General features: G+C 32.5%; 1 protein-coding gene across 1 annotated transcript; it reads right to left on the bottom strand.

The window, feature by feature from the left end:
* Nucleotides 1-3698: 3698 nt before the first annotated feature.
* On the bottom strand, nucleotides 3699-20680 carry LOC147079833 (U-scoloptoxin(19)-Sm1a). Its single transcript, XM_085946748.1, has 3 exons — nucleotides 20409-20680; nucleotides 8499-8651; nucleotides 3699-3979 (listed from the first exon to the last, which is right to left on the bottom strand). Exons 1-3 carry the CDS (start codon nucleotides 20503-20505, stop codon nucleotides 3846-3848), a joined length of 384 nt encoding a protein of 127 aa, XP_085802874.1. The 5' UTR covers nucleotides 20506-20680; the 3' UTR covers nucleotides 3699-3845.
* Nucleotides 20681-21963: the final 1283 nt, after the last annotated feature.

The following is a 21963-nucleotide window of genomic DNA, read 5'->3' as shown; positions in this document are numbered from 1 at the left end:
AAATTTAGTGTGCACTATTTATGTCGGATCGGACAGCCTACTGGAATCAATAATTATGCGATTTATATAAATTAACATTATGATTAAAAACCATTGATAAAGGTAAGTTATCAATTCACTTTTACACATATTGTGTAACTTGAATTTGTGAATAGTTTGATCTTCCTATATCAAGAAGGAAACATAGTATGAACTTCTTGAACTACAACATTTGATAGCGATTTTAGTATTGTTGAATTGGTTATTATAGAAAAATTGTAGCGTTGTTTGTAATGAAAATAATAGCAAGCAAACAAAGCAAAATGCTTGCTTATTCAAAATGACATTTCGGTATTTTATAATATTTATTAAGTACCTATTTCTATCATGTACAAAAAAAGTATTTATTAATACATAGAATTGTCAAGTTTATATGATTCAACAGAAAATTTAAAAACGTGGTATATAAAAAGTTCTTTTTATCTTGTAATTATTAGTTGATATATTTAAATTACCTTAGAGCTGTGAACTAGAATCATAGAGTTGCAAGTTCCTACATAGAAACAATATTGTTCATGTCTTTTTACAAGATATATCTTCCAGGAAAAAATATCGACACCTTAGCAATATCATCGTTTGCAAACGGTCAATGTGCATTTACCATTGGTAAATGTGCACATTGCCTGAAGATGCCGAAAGGCGAAGTCGGGTCGCAAAAACACCGAAACGTAAATCCATTAGTTTACCAAAAACCTGAACACAGTGACGTCCTTATACAAAATGCCGCCCCATTTTTTATACAGTATTTTTTATCATCCGTTAATGACTCCGATATCTAATAAATGTGGGTATAAGTCGGTTTACAGGAAGCCAGGCGGTAAACCGCGCCAATTTTCATAGCCAATGTTGGCAAAATTCATGAATTCAAGAATGAAAACCTAACCTAAACTAACAATTAATAATCCATTATATCGGCTATTTTCAAAAATTGTTTGCCGCTGGCTTCCTGTAAACCGACACGAATCAAACATTCATATCAAGATTGCAGTTTTAATGTTGTAGGTACCTACATAAAATAACAAAAAAATTTCCAAAGCCATTATTATATTGTTTTTATTATATTGTTTTAATATTTTAGGTAGGTAATTACATAAAAAATCACTAAAATAAAAATATATGACATTCATAAATTGTATTCCATGGCAGCACAGACGTAGGTAGATATATTATTGACGTTAAAAGTGGGCGAACGAAAAAGATTACATGTGCGAAAGTATCATCAGACAGAACATTATATCGACCAATCCTCGGAGTTTTTGACACGTAATAAAATGATTACTAGGTAAGTACTTATAGATAATTTTTACTATTATTCTTATCATTTTTGTTACTTCAACTTTTTTAACCACATAGTTACATCTTTTTTCGGACGCCTATGAATAATCATTTTGCTAATGCTCGTATTAAACGTTCGACTTTCTTTTTTATGTCATATAGTATTTTTAAGCGGTGAAAATGCAACTATTAGAGTTAGACAGTGACGAAAGGTGGAGGTAGGTTGTGCATATCGGGTATACTAAATGTATAGATACTAAACATTGTCAGTCAAACATATTAGTTTTCATTGAACTGACTGCAATTTGTTAGTTTTTAAAATTCAATTCCTACCTAATCTAAGCGATATAATATTAAAAAATATTCATTTATCTATAAAATATTAAACCAATTTTAGATATTTTATAGATATAAGCATAGATTTAATATATGTAGATAGAAGAATATTTTTTATCGATTATGGTTTGGTTTAGGCAGGGATAAATAATTTAATTCAACGAAAACAAATAAGTTAGGTACGACTGTAAATGTGTGCACTATTTTTATCGGGAGGCACATAGCATACCTGAACTATTATGCTTTGATATAACAGGGGTTAATTGAATTTTAAAAACTAATAGCACCATCTGCGGACTGTATTTTTCGTTCAATGAAAACAAATAAGGATGACTGACAAAAAATATAGTGCGCGCTATTTATGTCGCATCTTAACAGCATACTTCTAACAATCTTGTTAAACATTTTATGTTAATAAATTAGATAATACATTTTGTTTCCAACCAGTGACCTGATTTTTTATTGCAAAAATATTTTCGTTATTACATACTTACTAAGTTTAGGTAGCTATTTTAATATAATATATAACAAAAAAATCAATATCTCGATTTGCCGCTCTTCGAGTAACTGCCGCCCCTAGGCGATGCTCAATCTGCCTACGCCCACGGGACGTCACTGCATGAACACGAATTGGCACTATGCACCAATTTAGTAATTGTGGTTGAATCCTTTTTCATGCAGATACCAAATGCAGATGAAAAATTATTGTTCCCAATTCTTTAAAAAATCGATTTCTGATATTTTTGACATCAGCAAGAACTCCATATATGATGACTCTAATTCCACAGTCTTCAACCATGTCACTCTTTAGCTTTGCAGCCATACGGGCATGGCGTCGGGATATGCATTCAACCAACTTAGTGTTGAGAGCCAAATGCTGATTGTTCAATGTGCATATTATTTATACTACATGTACTACCGTCTAAGTGTGAAAGGTGGCATCACTGATAAAAAAACTCTGCTTTTGATTTTTGAGAATCGACGCCACTAAGCGTTGTCTAAAATTTTTAAATTTATTTACTATATCTATTTACTAAATCTATAGGAAGAATATAATCTTTGAAAATAGGTTAAGTAAAATATTTTATATTTTGGAAAGATTATCTCTAATTAATAAGAAAAGTTTAAGAGATTGGATAGATCCAATTTTTTCCCTGTCTGCCGCTACTTTGAACAGAAATAATGTGCTGAGCTCTCGAACCAGTCTCCAAGTGTTGAGTCAGAATTTTCTTCTTTCTAAACTTCTTAAAATTCATGGAGTGTACTTATTATACTTACGTCAATAATTAATTATGTTGCCAGAATTTTTTTACACTCGTTGTAAAAATCCACATCTTGACTGCAAAAGTCACCTCATGTATTTCATAGATAACCACTGACTGTATGAAAAAGTGAGACTGAACATTTTTTCTCGGGAAATTGCCAATTGAATCATTTTTGAATATCATCATTGCTAATAAATTATTACAACACTGTTTTAGGCTGCATTCTACCCACCGCTTACCTGTCGACCCTTCCACTATAATAAATGTAGAAGCCAGTCAGCGCGGTATGCCTGCACTGGTATCTCAGCTAAAATACCAATAAACCAATAACATTAGTACGGTATTCTCGAGCAACATTATAAGCATGGGTGACATTTTTTTTTCAAGAACAGTTGAGAAATAAAATGTTAAAACTCAATCTTTTTGTAAAATGTAGTAGGTATGTTGTGTGAAACAAAGAAGGTTTGGCATGATTGGTCTCGACCTGAATTCTGGATAGATTTTTTTTGGGACAAGTGTTCTTTTACATTTGTCAGGCCATATAACTCTTGTTATTATTTGAAAGAACCTATAGTGTTAATTCACTATTTTATTATTTATAGCTGATGTTCTCATGGTGAACGAGAAATAGAACATTTGTTTCGGTAGGTGGCGTGCTATAAAAATATGACTAAGTGTTTATGTATAGTGCATCCTAATACAACAGTTAAGGACATCGCAATGGGATCATTAAAGCTGTGAGTGACGAAATAAATAAAATAAATCTCCAAATAAGTAGGTAGGTACTAAACTTTAATTATTATCATTGTAAAAGTAAATTAAGTATAAATTATTAAAATATTAAAAATACAAATTAACATCTTTTTATTATATTTTTCACTGTTTCAGAGTCTGATATAATATGGTTTAAATAATATTAGGGTTTGGTATCTAAGATATCAGGATGCAGCATATTTCTGAAGGCAGACAATCTTTGGCCTCGAGAGCTTTGGGGCCGAATTTGCACTCTTCAGCAGGCATACAGTTTCCTCCTCGCTTGGTACATCGCTGCTCCTTCACTGAAACTGATATAACCATAGAAAATTAATATTATAAATAGGTAAATAGTATATACTACATAATACAATTATTAATTATTATCCAAGTCTTTACACAAGGTCTTTATCCAAGAAAATATCTTCATTACTCCTGACATTACCATCGTTGTATTGGAATACTTATTGTTATTGCGGTTGAACACAGAGGCAAAAATGTCATAAGGGTGCTTCCAAACCTGTCAGCGCAACTGACCTTCACACACATAAAACCACCGAATTTTGGATTTCGTGGAAATGCTCTAATTCTCAGTAGATGGTGTGTTTGTTAATTTAATATTTTTAGTGTATTTGTCTATGATGGCCGAAAATAAATAATAATAATTTCAAGATAAAAAGAACTTTTTATATAGGTACAGCGTTTTTAAAATTTCTGTTGAATCATATAAACTTGACTTGACTAGCTTATTTATTATTAACATGTCATATTGATTTCCATAGTAACGCACGTATATATTAATAATTTAGTTGCTAGGACCCCAGACCCCTAGCAACCAATAATGGTGTCGAAATAACTTTTCATACAAAACAGAATTAACTGAAAATGAATTCAATTCTACTTAAAGATGGCTAAGTATTAAAAAATGCATTGGCATCGTGTTCTGATATATTCTAAAAGTTTCAAATGTCTAGCTAGTCGGGAAGTTAGTTAAAAATCGATCGCAAGAGTTGTATCGGACAAAGAACCACCCCTCAAATAAGAATACGAGCTAAGAAAAACGTTGTAAAATATGTCTTCACCCCGTTTCATACAATATGTAGGTAGTACCTATGTGAAAAATTACTTTTTTGAATTGCCCATTACAAATCACAATAAAAGAAAGTGTGTAGTTTTGATCTCTCCTCAGTATGTAAGCATTCATTGCCTTGTGTGTTTTATCAAGTTTCGGTTAGTGACGTAGAGACCCGACGCAATGACTGATTTTGAGGCCCCCTACTATAAAATATAAACAATTTCGCATCCATGAAATCTATTATCTATCAATATTCGCAATTCCTGCATTAATTTGCTGTCACTTAGTGTCACATGGTCTGTCTACTGTAGTGGCGATGGGTGGAGGTAGGCTGTTTAAATTCGACATTAAAAGTGAACACTAAACTTTGTCAGTCATACTTATTTGTTTTCATTGAAATAAGAATATAATTTGCAGATGGTAATGGTTAATTTTTAAAACTCAATTAAACCCTGCCTAACACAAACCACAATAGTTTAGGTATTCTATGGTGATCCGTCAAAAATAGTGCACACCTTTTCAGTCGTACTTTAATGTTTTGGTTGAATTAAGAATAAGAACATATTGCAGATGGTGTCGGTTATTTTTTTGAAATTCATTAAACCCTGCCTTAACCAAACCATAATTGATAAAAATATCTAAAATTATGTATGCTTAATGGCATAATTTTAAATATTTTATAGATAGACGAATATTTTTTGAACTTTATCTACTATGGCTTGAATTAGGCAAAGTTTAATTGAATTTTAAAAACTAACAAACACCATTTACACATTGTAGTCTTAGGTCAATAAAAAGAAATATGTTTGACTGACAATGCTTAGTGTGCACTATTTATGTCGGATCTTAAGAGCCTACTTCCACCCTTCGCCATTGGTCTATTCTCACATGAAATCATTTTTTTAAACATTGTTGAATGATAGTTGATCGTTTGTTCTTGTGAAATCTAAATCGATAATATTAATAAAATAAAAACATCGATTTATGAGAACTACGCATCTTTTATAGATTTAGGTATAGGTAATTTTATGATTTTATGACTGGTTTAAACTGCTTAGAGGTCCCTTTTTGAATTTTCTAACGAGTCGGTCGCGTCATATGCATCAAAGAAGGTGATCGCCGCTGGTCTTTGCAATTCGGAATTGTATACAGATTCATTCTTCAAGATTATTCAATTTAGAATATATCCACATGTGATGTCAAACGATTTTCGCTATTTTTAACCCCCACCATCGTCACATTTTGTCACATAATCCTTAACCCTCATGTCTTTATTACGTCACGTTTATTACACCCCCCTAAACGTTAAAAAATAGACAAAAATGTTTTAGAGCGTGACGTCACGTATGGACGCCCCCAAATCGCTATTACAATTAATTTTAATCAGAACTGGGTGACGATATCGTAATTTTAATAATTTTATTTAGGTCGATTCTTTCCCAATGTGATTAGGAATCAATCATAGATACTTCGATTGTATTGGAATTTCCGTCAGACGCTTTAGCTAACTACATAGGTACCTACTCTTGTTTCTTAAGGCGATACTTCAGTGAAACGGCAAATAATTTTCAACTATAGACACTCGGAGACCGAACGTCGAAGTATGAATACGTCAATTTGTTTCGTGATAGCGACGGGGGTATTAATTCTTAAATCGTGTAAAGATTACTAAAAACGTTATCCATTTACTTTAAAAAGAAAACATGTCAATGAATATACTATTATTGTTACTAATAGAACAATAAACAGTACATTAAGTTGACGCATGTTGGATTTATTAATCAAATCATTTTTCGTTCGGCATGCGTCATTTGCACCCGCGACCCGCAATCCGCGCATCGCCTAGCCACGATCTTTTTAGACCATGCCTCAACTGCCTTAATACTGAGCCCATAAATACAGTGGAATATAATATCAATCGTGTGTTTTCCGTATGGTAGGTTGTGTTACGTTGTGGACCATAGTCATTACACCAGCGACTTGGCGCGTTTGATTTCGTGAACAAACTCCATATTAGTTACGTAGGTAGGTATCGTTTTAATAATGTTATGCTATTCAATTTCCTTGTAAAATAATAATATAACAATATCTACCTACGCATTTCGTAGATATGAGAACAATATATGCCATCATATCGGTCAATATATTGTCATCAACATTTTATAGAGTCAATTAAAATGGCCGCTTTTCTCGGATGAAGGTTACATCTATTAAAATTGACAATGTTTTATTATGCAATATTAAACTGACACTAAAGTTCTCCGTGGTGTGTCCTCGCTCTAAAACCGGATCAATGGTCAAGTATGGGACAGTTCCTATCAATTAATTGACCACTGCATCATAACAAACATTCATTAAATCCGTGTAGTTTTAATTTACCATTTCCAGACATATTATATGAAATTATGTTTGTGTTGCGCTATGTTCAGGGTCTCGTTTGAGGGTTTGAACCTTGAACTTTCCCCGAAGAGTAAGCGCGCACACAATGAGACCACGTCGAAGGAATGAAAAACATCAGCATATTTAGGTGAATGGAGTAGGTATTATTTCGTTGTAAGACGGCAAAACATACGTCCGTTTTTTTTAACAAATTGAGTTATAATATAACATATTATCATGATGTATATCATGGCCCAATAATAAATATCAATGATCGTAACTATAATAGGTACTATTATAAAAACACTAATTGCTTTGAAAATAGGTGATTAACTCGGACGTACTATTAGACATCAGTTTCTACAAAAACAAACATGTTTAAAACAAGCGATTGCTGATGACTTCTACTGTACTATCAAGTTGGTACCAACAACGTACCTAGTCTATACTCTGTGAAAGTTTCATCAATATTATTCGTCGTATATTTTGAGTTATAAGTTATAACCTAACAAACGGACAGATAGACCGACTCCACTCCACTGAACATGTTCAGTTTAATCCGATTTTTTTGAGTTAAGCCGGATATATTATATCACATTCTGCGGGTTACTATAATTACAGGGCTTGAAATGGACCGGAACCCACCGGAGCGCCGTTCCGGGTCGTAAAATCGACAACATTATCGTTCTGTCTCATAGAAAAAAATATTTTTCCATTTGAGCTAGAATGGCCATAATATAACAAAAAATCACACACTTATTTTTTTATAAAACACATAAAATTAGATAATTATTATGTTAATATTTTCATAAAATTACCGAGCGCTCCGGTTCGTAAAATTCTCCATTTCGAGTTCTGCTATAATATTATGCTAATATTATATAACTATAGTGTGTATTGTTATATAAACGTAGGCATGCCCTCCACATTTGGAAGCGGGCCCCCAGGCCAGGATCTTTGCCCCCCCCCCCCCCCCCTATCTATCGCTAGGGTTAAAGGCAGTTAGTAGGATGTTTTACACAGAATCGTTTTCTAAATGTTGTTTCGGGTAAAATTAAGGGTACCTATTCGGTGTATTTTGGCGTCTTTTTTGTATTGTTGAATAAATTCACTTTAACTATGGAGTTGTCGAATATCGACACACAATAATCAAAAATCCCCATTTGATGTGTGTTTATCTCACTTATCGACCCACCACGCCGGGCCCCCAGGCTAAAGCCATGTTAGCCCTCCTCTTGTGGGGACCATGCACGTAGGTACATGGATTGTATGGAAATATGCCGATGGAATATAATGACATATCTTATTTATTTTTTTCAATATTAGTTGTGGGATGAGAAATGTTTAAAAATTAATATTAGATTTTTAATACTTACGTCCGTAACAGCATTCGACCCCTTTAGACCGTTGTTCTGGACAAAGACCTTTGACCGCAGTGAGAAAAGTCTCCGGGCAATCCTTTTCGATGACACAAAGTCCGCCTTGGTGAATGCATTCATTTTCATTGTAAATCGAATCTATCTCGGCATCTGGAAAACAGTTAATGAAAATATATAATGATCATGTTTCTGGTAGTCGATAATATTTATTATTATTGGGAATGTTAATAGTCATATTAGTAGTTCCATATCATTTAAGAAAGAGAAAGTGAGAGATTCGTATTATTATTTATTTATTTTGTATAAATTTAAGCACTCTATGTATGTAGTTGTGTGTATTTATGTGACTCTCGGGAAATCAACTGACTAACAATTAGAGAATTCGGCTAAATGTGGGGACAAGTCAGTTTCAGAATAAAGTTAATGCAAGTAGTTAAAAAAAAAAAATCATCAAACACTAGACAAAAAGCATCATGTTTGACAGTAAACGGAGACAGACTATTTATTACTTAACCGTAAACTGAAAACAAATACAGTGCTTAGAGCGTAATGCAGAGTTGTCTAGGTTAAGAAGCCGTTCTAACAAAGAAAACACGTCACATGTTCTTTCTCTCTTCCACTTAGGCAATCTAATAAGAATATTATAATATATGTTTTTCTCACTGAACTTAGGTCGTCGAAAGCGCGTATGTAAGTAAGTATGGTTCTGCATCGCGCTCTTAGTATTTACTTTGAAGCAAATGGTGTAAGTTTGACAGTAAATAAATAGGAACTAGTCACTACTCACTAGTATAATATACTACTTCTTATAAATCGCTTTTAGCAACCCGGGTTTCGCGTTTCGGCAACATGTATACCTATCTAAATTCGGTGAATATTACACAACTAACAGTCATATAATATAATATCAGTTGTACCTATATGCACAAAGCCTGAAGATGTCGAAAGGCGAATCAATGGTCGCTAAAAACGATTCATATTCAATTGTAAACAAGTAACATAATTTAGAATTTAAATCAAATTCCATCGAGTACTCTCAGTAAATAATATTAAAAAATCTGGATACGTTCCTAAACATAAAAGGAGCATTATAATCAAATGTATTTAGATCTTAGAAACATTTTTTTAAATAATTACACCCATAATGACCGAGCGACTAGGTACTGCGTCGACTTATAATGTCGTGCAAATTCACATGTTGTTTTTGTACAATTCTTGTAAAAACAACAATCCGTTAATATAGCATCCAGGCACACATCCTGAAGCGGGCCTCCAACCTATCCCTAAGGTTAAGGGTAGTGTGATGTTCTACTTACACTATTCTACAGTAGGCTCCCCAAAATTAAGGATATTCCATGTGTTTTTAGCAATTTTTTGTATTTTTAAATAAATCCATATTATGGAGCACCGATCGTGTTCCCCTTTTGTGGTAGCTAAGTAACATATGACCCTTCGCCACATTGGATAAATAGGCATTTTATATTAGTTAGGAAACACACTAAAAGCAATTATACCGCACCTGCGATGCCTAACAGTGACTACCGGTCCATATTAATCAGTCAGTTGACTTCCAATAATTTTGAACATAGCTAGAGATCAGGTATGTCCAACGCATCATATGGGGAAGCATTAACATTTCCTATTTTAATGTTCTTAACTAACTTAATACTTTGAACGCGGAAGACGCACACGGCGCGTAATGACCAGGCGGCCGATCGATGTAATTAACGTGCATTTTAAAGGGGGCAATTAAAATCTCATTATCTATTCAGCAGCGAATGCGTTAAGTGGGTCGTGTTCAAATTAACCACGAGTATGCTCGCGTGACTTGATGTGTATTGCATCACTCTCGGCTGCCGCAGGAGCGAGAGTAAGAGAATATGTGAATCTCCGCGTTTTAAACTGAGGCATTATTTCCACTACCGTCACGCAGTAGACTCTACAGTATGAGAATAGTTTGACGATGACTTCAATGAGTGCCGAAAAAAACCATAACATCACTTTCACGACAAATGGGAAATTTAGTAGGCATTTGTATGATGGTGAAAGCACTGGACCTAACGGGTTTATGAGGAAAAATAAAATAAAAATCATATACCTACATACTCCAACTATTTTTAATTTAAATTATTAAAATACCTCCAAGAATATTGGCATATGAAAACTATGACAAATGATTTTAATAAAATATCATTCTTGAATGAACATTAAATAATATAAATTTGGTTCTGCGCTCCGCAATATTGCACATTTAATTTTTGATAAACACATTTTGTGATATTATTTTTCAGATTTTGGTATAACTTTATGACTGGTTTTGAACTGTACTTTTTTATGTAAGTACAAGTTTTGTTTAATTCGCAACGCTTCAGTGTTCTAAGTCAAATAATATTATGCGTTTGTTTATGTTGAAGAATGGCAGTGCGAGAATGTGATGTGTTTCTGCCAGTTTTGATACTGGGCTGTATAGTTACGTGGATCACAGCATACTTGAAGTTGGACATGCCTGCTATAGATTATATTATTGTATTATGTGTTTATGAATAGCAAGTAATTAAATACCTGAACGTGTCCAGCAAGCAAGGACAAAGTGAAAATATAATTTTAATGATAATCGATTCGCAAGAAAACGCCGTGCCAAAATCAGCGAAAGGAAAGTACATCCTAACGAACATAGCGCATAATAAATACATCAATATAACAACTTAATAATAATACTTATACCTACTTAGCCAATGCGCAAGTAAGCAAGTGAACTATAAATAATTATATACTTACAGCAAAATTTTATGTTTTTTTGCAAAGTTTTTCAAAATGAATTATAAAAAAATCAAAATAAAGAAGAAGGTAGGTACGTAGCAAATATGTTGAAAAATCTTGAGATGCAGCCTAAACGTATGAAAATGATGTCAAAGGATAAATCTCGGAAAAATTTCAACAGGGCTGAATTCAAACATAAAACGCCCATGATTTTATAGGTTCGTATCATTCAACCTGAATCAAACAAATCAAACTAAACCATAGAAAATATACGTACAAATTGTATGATTAAAAATACACTGGAAATGGTTTGAGATTTGACGGGTTCAGTGTATCATTGAAAATCAAACCGTTCTCGGACCATCAGAAATGGTTTGACATGAAACGTCAAACCAATTCGGACGATCCATAGACTAATGGCGATCTGTTTCGTTTCCGTGGACATTCTACCAAACGGTCCCAAATCCGACAAATCCAACGGTGCCATTTGATTTCTTCAATTCAGGTTGAATGATACGAACCTTATGAGTTTCAATATTGTGTTGTGAGTGTGACCATACCAAAATTATATTTGATATAAATAAAAACGATTTCAAGTTATACCTACACAATTTTATTTAAAAAAAAAAAAAAAATTAACCGACTGCTTAATCTGCAAACCGGCTAACTCCATTTGGGCAAATTGTTCAGGAAGAAGGAGAAAAAACATAATAATTTAACTATCGAGCGGAATTTAACGATTCCAAAAATATACTTGGATTTTTTTTTACAAATAAGCCGCACTAATATACTATTTTAGCTTCCCTTTTATATATAAAGACAATTCATGTAAAGAGCGGAGATGTTCCGATAATGGAAATTTGGCATATGCAGTTTGGTGTTTTGTGTGAACAACGATAACGCATTTATTTATAGGTTTAGGAGTTTGAAATGTTGTGTAAGCATATTAAGGTGATACTTCAGTGAAACGGCAAATTGTATTGGAATTTCCGTCAGACGCTTTAGCTAACTACATAGGTACCTACTCTTGTTTCTTAAGGCGATACTTCAGTGAAACGGCAAATAATTTTCAACTATAGGCGCGAAGAAATATGGGCCTCGCTGGCCCTCCGAGACCGAACGTCGAGGTGTGAATACGTCAATTTGTTTCGTGATGGCGACGGGGGTATTAATTCTTAAATCGTGTATAGATGACTAAAAACGTTACCCATTTACTTTAAAAAGAAAACATGTCAATGAATATATTATTATTGTTACTAATAGAACAATAAACAAAACATTAAATGGACGCATGTTGGATTTATATACTTAACAAATTATATTTCTTTCGGCATGCGTCATTTGTACCCGCGACCTGCAATCCGCGCATCGCCCAGCCACGATCTGATCTACTGAGGTATAGCCTTAATTAATTAGAACATTTCTGCGATAGTACCTATATTCATAGATAATTGCCTAAGTTAGTCTATGGGACCGCATTTTGAATTTAATTACGATAATATTATTAATGTGGAATTAATGTAGAATTGATTTAGAATAATATAAATGGCGACTGGCTTCACATTAATTATATTTATTAATAATCTATTCTGTGATTTCAACAAATATCAAATATTTTCATTACTTTGGTGTTAGTCGTTTCATACAACAAAACCATGACAGGTAAGTAAGAGTTTGGTTTTCGTTTGTTTCGATAGTGCTCTTATCACATCAGTGAAATGATATCAGAATCACACTCATCACATCACTGTTGATACGCTGACTATGTAGCAATAACAATTATTCGTCACCTCAATAATATAACTACATAATATATAGTTAACTGATTTGGTCATTGTTTCTAAAATGAAATTTAAACTTAACTTGATTGACCTAGGCTATAATTATTATAAATAAAAATGGAAAATTGTGCTTGTCTAATTGGGAACAATTAAACAATGTTCAATTGTATGAAAACATATTGTACTTATTATATATTATTATTTTATTTATTATTATTAATATATATATAATATAATATATTTGTGGTTTTAAAGTTATCTAATATTTTCAAACACAAAATTAATACAGTTACTATACGTCAAATTAACTGTAATTTTTCATGTCCCTGGCCATAAAAGGGTTTCGAATCTGACTCTGAATGTAACGTTTTCAATTGCCTCGTTAGTTTTATCGAAATTTCCTCCAATTTTTAATTGCAGCATTAAATAAGGACGCGTCATTAAAAGTGGCTAGCATGTCACCAGTTGGGGAGACAGACAATAATATATAGGTCAATAGCGAGGCGGTTTATCCGCCTGTCGCATTTAGGTTGATAACAATGTAATAATAATTATTATGATGACATGATTAATTAATTCATATTTTCGTGTAAACCTACAAATTTATGGATTGTCATGACACTCATGACGTAGGTGGGTAGGTACTGTATATTTTTACAACGAAACAATTCATTATGATGTTATGTTTGCACAATCAAACAAAAAGCGCGTGCCCATGACATCGGATATCGGATTACAAATTCGATAACAATAATATTATTTTGCAAATTTTTGATAAAACTAGGGTTCTTTATTACGCCAGAGCATGATACATCGTGTGAATCAATGGTTGATATATATAATTATAAATATACAAATTAATAATATGATTGCAAGAGTTTAATGAATATTGACTTTAATACGAGCAAAAATAATCTTATTCGCAATTTTAGAAGTTATACTTCCTTGCACATTAATCACCAACTTCGTTTTAATTAAGAATAAATTAAAAATGTTTTGGAGTACCTACTACGCAATTTTTTTCTCCTTCTAAGGCACCCTTGAGACTTTTTTTTAATCTCGAGGAACCCACCCTTACTTAGATGACACAATGTTGATCGTGATAAACTACAAATTGTGTTATCCGTATGCCTTTTAAATCTGCCTCCCCCTTAGAATTTATTACCCTAAGTAACACACAGTGGCGAAGGGTGGAGGTAGGCTGTTAAGATCCGCCATAAATAGTGCACACTAAACTATGTCAGTTACCTATACGTTTTTGTTTTCATTGAAATAAGAGTACACTTTACAGATGGTGTTGGTGAGTTCTTAAAATTCAATTAAACCCTGCGAAAACCAAGTCATAATAGACAATAGTCAAAAAATACTCGTCTATCTATAAAGTATCTAAAATTATGCAATTTAAATAAATCATACATAACTTTGAATATACCTATTATAGATAGAATAATATTTTTATCTATTATAGTTTGGTTTAGGCGGGGCTTAATATATTTTTTTTAAATGAACCAACAATATCTGTAATATGTATTCTTAAGGCGATGTCTTTACCTAACAGAGGCACCTAGCGGAAAAATACGTAGCTTGCAATTTGAGACAATGTTTTGATAATTTACAGTTTCAACTGTCTTAATTAATAAATACTACAATAATTAGACAAACTAAGACTACAATTTACAGATGGTGTTGGTTAGTTTTTAAAAATCAATTAAACCTTGCCCATACCAAACCACAATCAATAAAAAATATTAGTTAGCTAGTATGTCTAACAAAGTTTAATGTGCACTTTGTATGGCGGATGTTAACAGCCTACCTCCACCCTTCGCTACTGGTAACACACTAAGTACCTGCCTACCAGCACGGAATGTTACTGCTTGTTTGTAGGGGAGGGGTAGTTAATAATAGTTAGTAGGTAACTACAATTTTGCCTAACTACGTATTACAAAATATAATATTGTAACAGTGTTGTTAATATAATGTTTGTCCCTTCATATAGCTGTTACAAAAATTCACTTCCCAAGTAGAATTTGCTCTAGTTCAATACAAACTACATAATAGTATATTTAAGCATACACAAGCTCTACTTTTATCATATTACCAAAAAGGTTTCAAGATACGTCCTGTCTTTTAGGGTTCCAAATTCATGCGTAGCCTCATGGTTCAGCAGACCCAGTTGGGAATCACTGCATTATAATTTCAAATCACATTTTGTTCATAAAATACCTATTATTTAATGCTAAGAACAGTTTAAAGCAGAAACAGAGCTCGAAATTGAAAAAATTTCGATCCGGAACGCTAAATAATTTTCTGAAAATATTTACATACATATGTATCTAATTTTATGTACTTACCTATTTATATTTTATAAAAATAAGTGTGTTAAATTTTTTTGGTATGTGATTTATCTATCGCTCAGGTGATCAAATTATTTTTTCCACGAGCAATAATTTTGGGGATATGGTTATTGTAAAATTATTACTTTCTCTTATGTAGCAAAAATATTTTTGAATAATTCATAGTCTTATTTCGTATTTATTTTAATAAAATATTCATTCTTCTAAAAAATAAAAATGTGTATAAATTGATATCCTTTTTATGAGATAATATGGGAATTCACATTTTATAACTTTTTTTAAGAATTGTAAGTTTTGTTAGACAATTAAAAGATTTAAAACATAAATTATCAATAAGCTGTCTAAGCTCATTAAGTCTAATCTGTCTAAGCTATTTATCATCCATTCACAAGTCTGCCAAATATTGGCATTCCATTTTTAATCCGATTTGATTAAATGTGGATCTTTTTTTACTCGCCTATAATACGTGGATAGATACAATTTCGCTGTCATTTCACACTATGCACTAGTGCTGTGACGCGTCGACCACATTATATTTATATATGTATATATATAGTCGTGTATAAGTCATAGAGGATATATAATTTACTAGAAAATAGATGGCATTTAGATCGAATCTCCGGTGCGTTCCGGTCCATTTCGAGCACTGGATTCACTCCTACACGAAGAAGAAAAGGCTGTATAGTATTAGTGCCTCAAATTATACTTACATATTTATGATATAATTATAAATAGGGGATTATTTACCACAATTTTGGCGATTTACTCATTGGTAAACGGTTAACCATTTGGGTAGTTTTAACCACAAATAATGATGTTATTACCGAATGCTTGAATCTCTACCTAATTGCTTTTTTGTTCCATTTAATATTTCATGCAAAATAACTCCATATATTATTTTATTATGTAAGTATGTGGATTTATCTATCTACCTATGTTTTGTTGAGGTAAAGTAGGTAAAATTGAAATGTCACGATTACTTTGATAATAGTGCCTATCTACTTAGATTAGATCTAATTAGAGTAGATGGGTGATTGCACAGAATAGATTATTAAATATAATTCAGATTGACTATAATTACCTCAATACACTACATTTTGAAGCAAAGTTTTGAATGTGTGAATGTCCTACGAAAATGAAACAAATTATATGCAATATGTGTTGCAACTTTCAAATATATTAATATTGAATAAGCGGCAGTGCATAATGACGTATTCTTGACACGTATTTAAGTTTATCCCATATTCTTCAACACTCGAGATCGGTTGTCTGTTACTAAACACCCGTTACTTATTTCATTTCCCATTAATTCTGTGTTCCCTGTGTGATTGTACGTACATACCTACCTACGTACATATTAGGTAGGATCATTAAACAAATATACTGGGGGGCTATTGTAAGGGTGATCGCCCCCCTCTGATCCGCCACTGCGTATTGTATATACTATATGTGATAATTACATTTCAATACAACGATGATGATAACATTTAAGCAACAAACTAATCGATATTATTTTATCGTCCCCACATTGCAGCTGCCAAAATAGTAGGTGTCCAATAGGGATTGTTATCCCAGACAAATGTTATAAACTCGGGATTTAAGGATCAGTATTCCTGATTCCTATACCAGAATTACGGTGTAAAAACATCAATTTGCCCCATATTCTTTCTTATGTATATATGCAACTATTTACTATAATAAAAATATGTATAACGTTATGTACCTACTTATATTTTTCTAAAAAAATTACCTAAAGAGTCTTGGGTTCGAATCACGGGTCTGTGAAATACACAACAATATGTGCATTTAAATAATGTGTGTTCAGACCTAAAGTATGGGGTTATATGTAAATCGTACGTAAAACATTTCACCGTGGCACAGTTCGCCGTGAGCTTTCTTATCTGAAAGAGATGATCGTATGCTAGACGCTCTCCAATTTTATTAGATTCAATATGAACATTAATTCAATTTTCATAGCTGATTTAGGCAAAATTCATGAATTCAAGAATGAAAACCTAACCTAACCTAAAAAATAATCCAGTAAATCGGCTATTTTCAAAATTTGTTTGTTGATGGCTTCCTGTAGTGTAAGCCGTCAAGAACCGTGTTTTGTGTAGACATGAATTTTATGTCAGTACTATACGACCCAAAGAGGTTGGACGGTCTTTAATATACGGCCATAATATATTTCCGATACAACATTTCACGGTGAAGTGTAATACGGCTAACTGCATGCATACAAGTTTCCGGACATAAAAGTATGGACTAGGTAATTCGTAAAAAAAACTCCGACAATAGGTATCCACATTATTATAATACAGCAAATAAAAAATTAATAATACCTACTAGGTATTTTTTTAAATTGTTAACCGTATCGAATTGGGAATTTTATTTCCATACACAATTAGAAGATGGATTTATAATTAATTATATGATTACATAATACATAAGTTTTTTACACTTATCTTATTTTTGGTACAAAAATTTTCAATCCCGGGATTGAAAAATCTACATATTATTATCAAGCAGGATTCCGGGATTACAAACCCTCGTTTCCACGATATTATCCTGTCTACTAGGTATATAATTCTATCTAATTAGTTTGGTATACGGTATTCTGAATTGAAGTATTTGCAAGCTGTTCACTATTATGGGGCTAGAGGCACAGAAAACTTATCAGTGTTTCATATTATACCATTTAGAAAATTAATACCGTCGACCGAGGGTGCTAACTAATGAATTTGGGTAATATTTCATGTAGGTATTGCATTTAACTCGCAGCGCTTTTTTTTGACTGAACAACTTATTAAAATGCTTCATAAAAATTATATTTAAAACATGAATTCGATAACGGAGCGGTTTTGAACAAGAATCAAGAAAATAAATGGTTTCATATTATGAACTTTTAATATAACAATATTTAATAGCGATTTTTGTATGGTAGAATTGGTAACTATTATTGAAGTTATCACTTCTGAATCGATTATAACCGCTGTATGGCAAAGATGAGTTTTGGTCCAATACAATAATTAAATTACAACTATCATGTGCTATATGAGACACAGGTGAATCGCGTACCTTTTCATAAACCCAATCCACTGTAATATTAATAGACTCAGGTAGCGGCTTATTTTGTTTTGTTACGCCAAAGAAGTATAGCTTCTGACGCGCGTACATATGTACACACACCGATTTTCATCAAGATTGACTCTACAATTTGATGTGGATCGAAGAGATTTTGTAACATATTTTTTACGAGAAGTGATGTCAGCCGCTTGCCACTGCTCTAGTTCCAACGCCACTATTAAAAACGTTAATATTGTTTGCGTTGTCATCATTAATTGTAAACAAAAAAAGAAAACTATGTTATAGGGTTGTACCTAATGCGTTTATTTTAAATCTCAATGTGTCTGTCCTTAAGAGAACACTTGTAAATCTCTCTAAATGAATATACAATACGAAACTAATCGCCTTTCGAAACTTTCATAATACATTTAGATTAGACGATTCCCATCAATATTTTTGCTTGGGATAAATAGTGCAGTACTTTTTATAACTTTTAATTGAACCCGTAATACATACACATAATACGCGACAAGATTATCTTCTGGATAATAATTTATAAGTCAATTTATATTGAGCAGTTGTAATTATAAAATCATCTCCCTCAACCTTGGAATCCGATAGTTTAGTGTGGTGAATATTTTGGTTTGGTAAATTGTATGCATTAATAGTAGCTAGCTGCTAACGACAGGTTCGAAAACTGTTGAAAATTTTAACAACCAGTTTGCATGATTCTATTGAGTACACCACTAATGAAAAAAAATATTAATTCGATGTAATCTATATTGGATTTGACCATAACGAATGAGAACGAATTGGGTATGTCCCGCTGAATTAATTTTATTATTTAGATTAAAATAACCTACATGTAGTAAATGTATAGTAATTTTCCATATAAAACGTAAATACTAATAAAGTTATAATATCAAGGCGATGTGACTTAAAATAACCTTGTATTTTTGCCGGTGCCCATTGTAGAAAATATCAAAGGTCAATAATTTATGCAAGTGTATCTATAAACAGAGTAAATTAGTTCTCGATATTGTTACATATTAATTAGTTAAACAATTAATGGATTAGTAATTATAATTATTACACAAATACAATGTAAATATTAATAATATTTAGTAAGTAATATTTTTGCGCGCCAAAAAGGTATAGGTACAGTATTTATACACCTACACATTCGCAGATTTATGATTATGGCAATGTGGATAGTGGTTACATAATAATTATAATATATTATAGTTAGCTATATATAACACGTCCTTAAGTCATTCTTGGGTTCAGTATAAATAATCATAATGTAACTAATCGCTTTTACAATAGTATTATTGTTATGCTAAATAACCAAAACAATATTTAAAAAAAAAATCAGTATTGTCACAATATTTAGAACAAACAAGTAGATTTTTTCTCAAGAGTTCAAAACCAACTTCAATGGTATCAGACGACTGTCAGGAACTATTCTTGGCGGCAAACAATTAAATAAAATATAATATATACATTACTATCTGTATTGTGTAATAAAATAATGCATTTGCATAGGTATTTTCTTTCATTATTATGTATAATAAAATGACGTAAACGATTGTGTTATTTAGTGTCATAAAAAAGTAGATATATTAACTAATATATACCTACTATACTTGAAGGACGTGTTATTTGATGAATTGTATTATTTTAAAGGTTGTAATTAAAACACTACATGAAATTAAAACTACGTAATCCCATAATTTAATAATGATTAGAACTGGCTTCATACGTTTATAAATAGGTACATTGCAACTAATACCATAAATACATTTTCACAGCACACGATTTAAAAAAAAAATATGTCAAACTACAATAATTATTTTAAATGGGTTTATTGTACAAACAATTATTATTTCGCAAAATATCACGTTTGTTATTGTTATTAGTAATTAATTGTGTAAGAAGGTACTTACATTCGTCGTTTTCATCGGCGTGTACGGCCGCAAGTAGGCATATCGCTACGATACTACAGTATGTGATGAAGGCGGCCCCAGTCTTCGTGGAGATCATCTTAAGGCTGTGATGTGATAATTGATAAACGCTGCAAATCGCAAACGAGCAAACAAGCTATGGCGCGTGTGACTATTGAAAACAAAACAATTCCCACCAGGTGTTTGTTGTATTACTCGGTGTTATTATTTAGTGGTATTGGAAGCGTGCAATGAATGATTCGTCAAATTGTACATTGTATTTATACCGTCAATAGGCAAGGCCATGCAGGGGGGGAGTGGGCGAGGAGGGCGCGCAGAAACACGCGCCGTTTCGGCCGTGCCGATATTTAATTGGGAAATAAGTATTATTTCGCTACTGCGATAAAATTTGAGGGACCGGGAATGTAATTGGGCTAATATCTAGGAAGTGTTCCACCAAAATAAAAATATGGTGCAATTGGCAGACCGCATCGGAAACGAGGCACAACACACAGTGCCGACCCACAGGGGTAGGCAAATAATTAGTAGTGCCGAAGAGCGGCACGTTTTAAGAAGGCGGCAAATCTCTAAATTAATATTATTTATATGTTAAAAGTAAAAGAAACATAGTAACATAATTATTTACCAATATTGATTCTAGTAAATAAATCTAAGTTGAGAGTAATACGGAATTAATAAGTCATCCTCATCATAGGCAGTGATGGCTTGGAGCATGGCCCCCACAAGGGCTCGAACCACAAATTTGTTCTAATAGTATAAAAATTCACCTGCGGTGGTGCTACTTTAACTCTTGACCATTAATTATTTTTAAATAATTACGTGACGGTGCGATATAATATTTGATTATTGTTCGACAACTCCACAATTCAAGATGATGCATGAAAAATACAAAAATCGCTAATAATACACTGAATACCCTTAATTTTAACACCACTGTAGAGCGTCACACTGCCTTTAACCATAGCGATAGGTAGGGGGGGCGCTAAAGAACCTAGCCTGAAAGCCCGCTTCAGGGTGTGGGGGCCATGGTTTGAGGTACGTCGAGGCCTGAGCCCCCCTAGCGAAGTTATCATGTATAATAAGCCGGCAATGGGTGTTAACAAATAGTAACCTCTGTGGCATATTTTTTTGAATCACAGTTGGCAAACAGTATCACCCGAATTAGTACAATAATTAGGTACACAATATTTTTGCATGTGAGAAATTTTTTTTTTAAATTTTGTTTCTGGTCGAATTATAATTTACTTGGTAAATTGGATGTAGATTTTGTACAAATACGCATATATTGTCAAAACCGATAAATCCACAATTTATTCAGTATTATTTTAAACGACATACTTAACTATTTGTGTTTCATTCGGACTTTAAATTTAGTGTCTTTTTCCATCGTATTGTATTTTCAAACTTGAAGAATATATCTATTTGTTAGCCGATAAATCCAATTTAAGCAATAAGTAAAATATAATTGACGTTTTAATTTATCGGTTTCAGTAGGTGTGTCAATAAATTTTTAAACATTTTTTACGTAGATACCGAC

Source organism: Rhyacophila brunnea, unplaced genomic scaffold (genome assembly GCF_057557595.1).
Source record: "Rhyacophila brunnea isolate RB1 unplaced genomic scaffold, BYU_Rbru_1.0 scaffold_1, whole genome shotgun sequence".
Classification (NCBI taxonomy): domain Eukaryota; kingdom Metazoa; phylum Arthropoda; class Insecta; order Trichoptera; family Rhyacophilidae; genus Rhyacophila; species Rhyacophila brunnea.
This window is presented reverse-complemented; position numbering and strand designations above follow the sequence as displayed.

Coding starts and splice junctions, on each gene's coding strand:
- LOC147079833 (XM_085946748.1), bottom strand. CDS start 20,505: ATGATCTCCACGAAGACTGGGGCCGCCTTCATCACATACTGTAGTATC. Junction 8,652..20,408: donor CGCCGATGAAAACGACGAAT/GTAAGTACCTTC, acceptor ACTGTTTTCCAG/ATGCCGAGATAGATTCGATT. Junction 3,980..8,498: donor GGTCGAATGCTGTTACGGAC/GTAAGTATTAAA, acceptor TGGTTATATCAG/TTTCAGTGAAGGAGCAGCGA.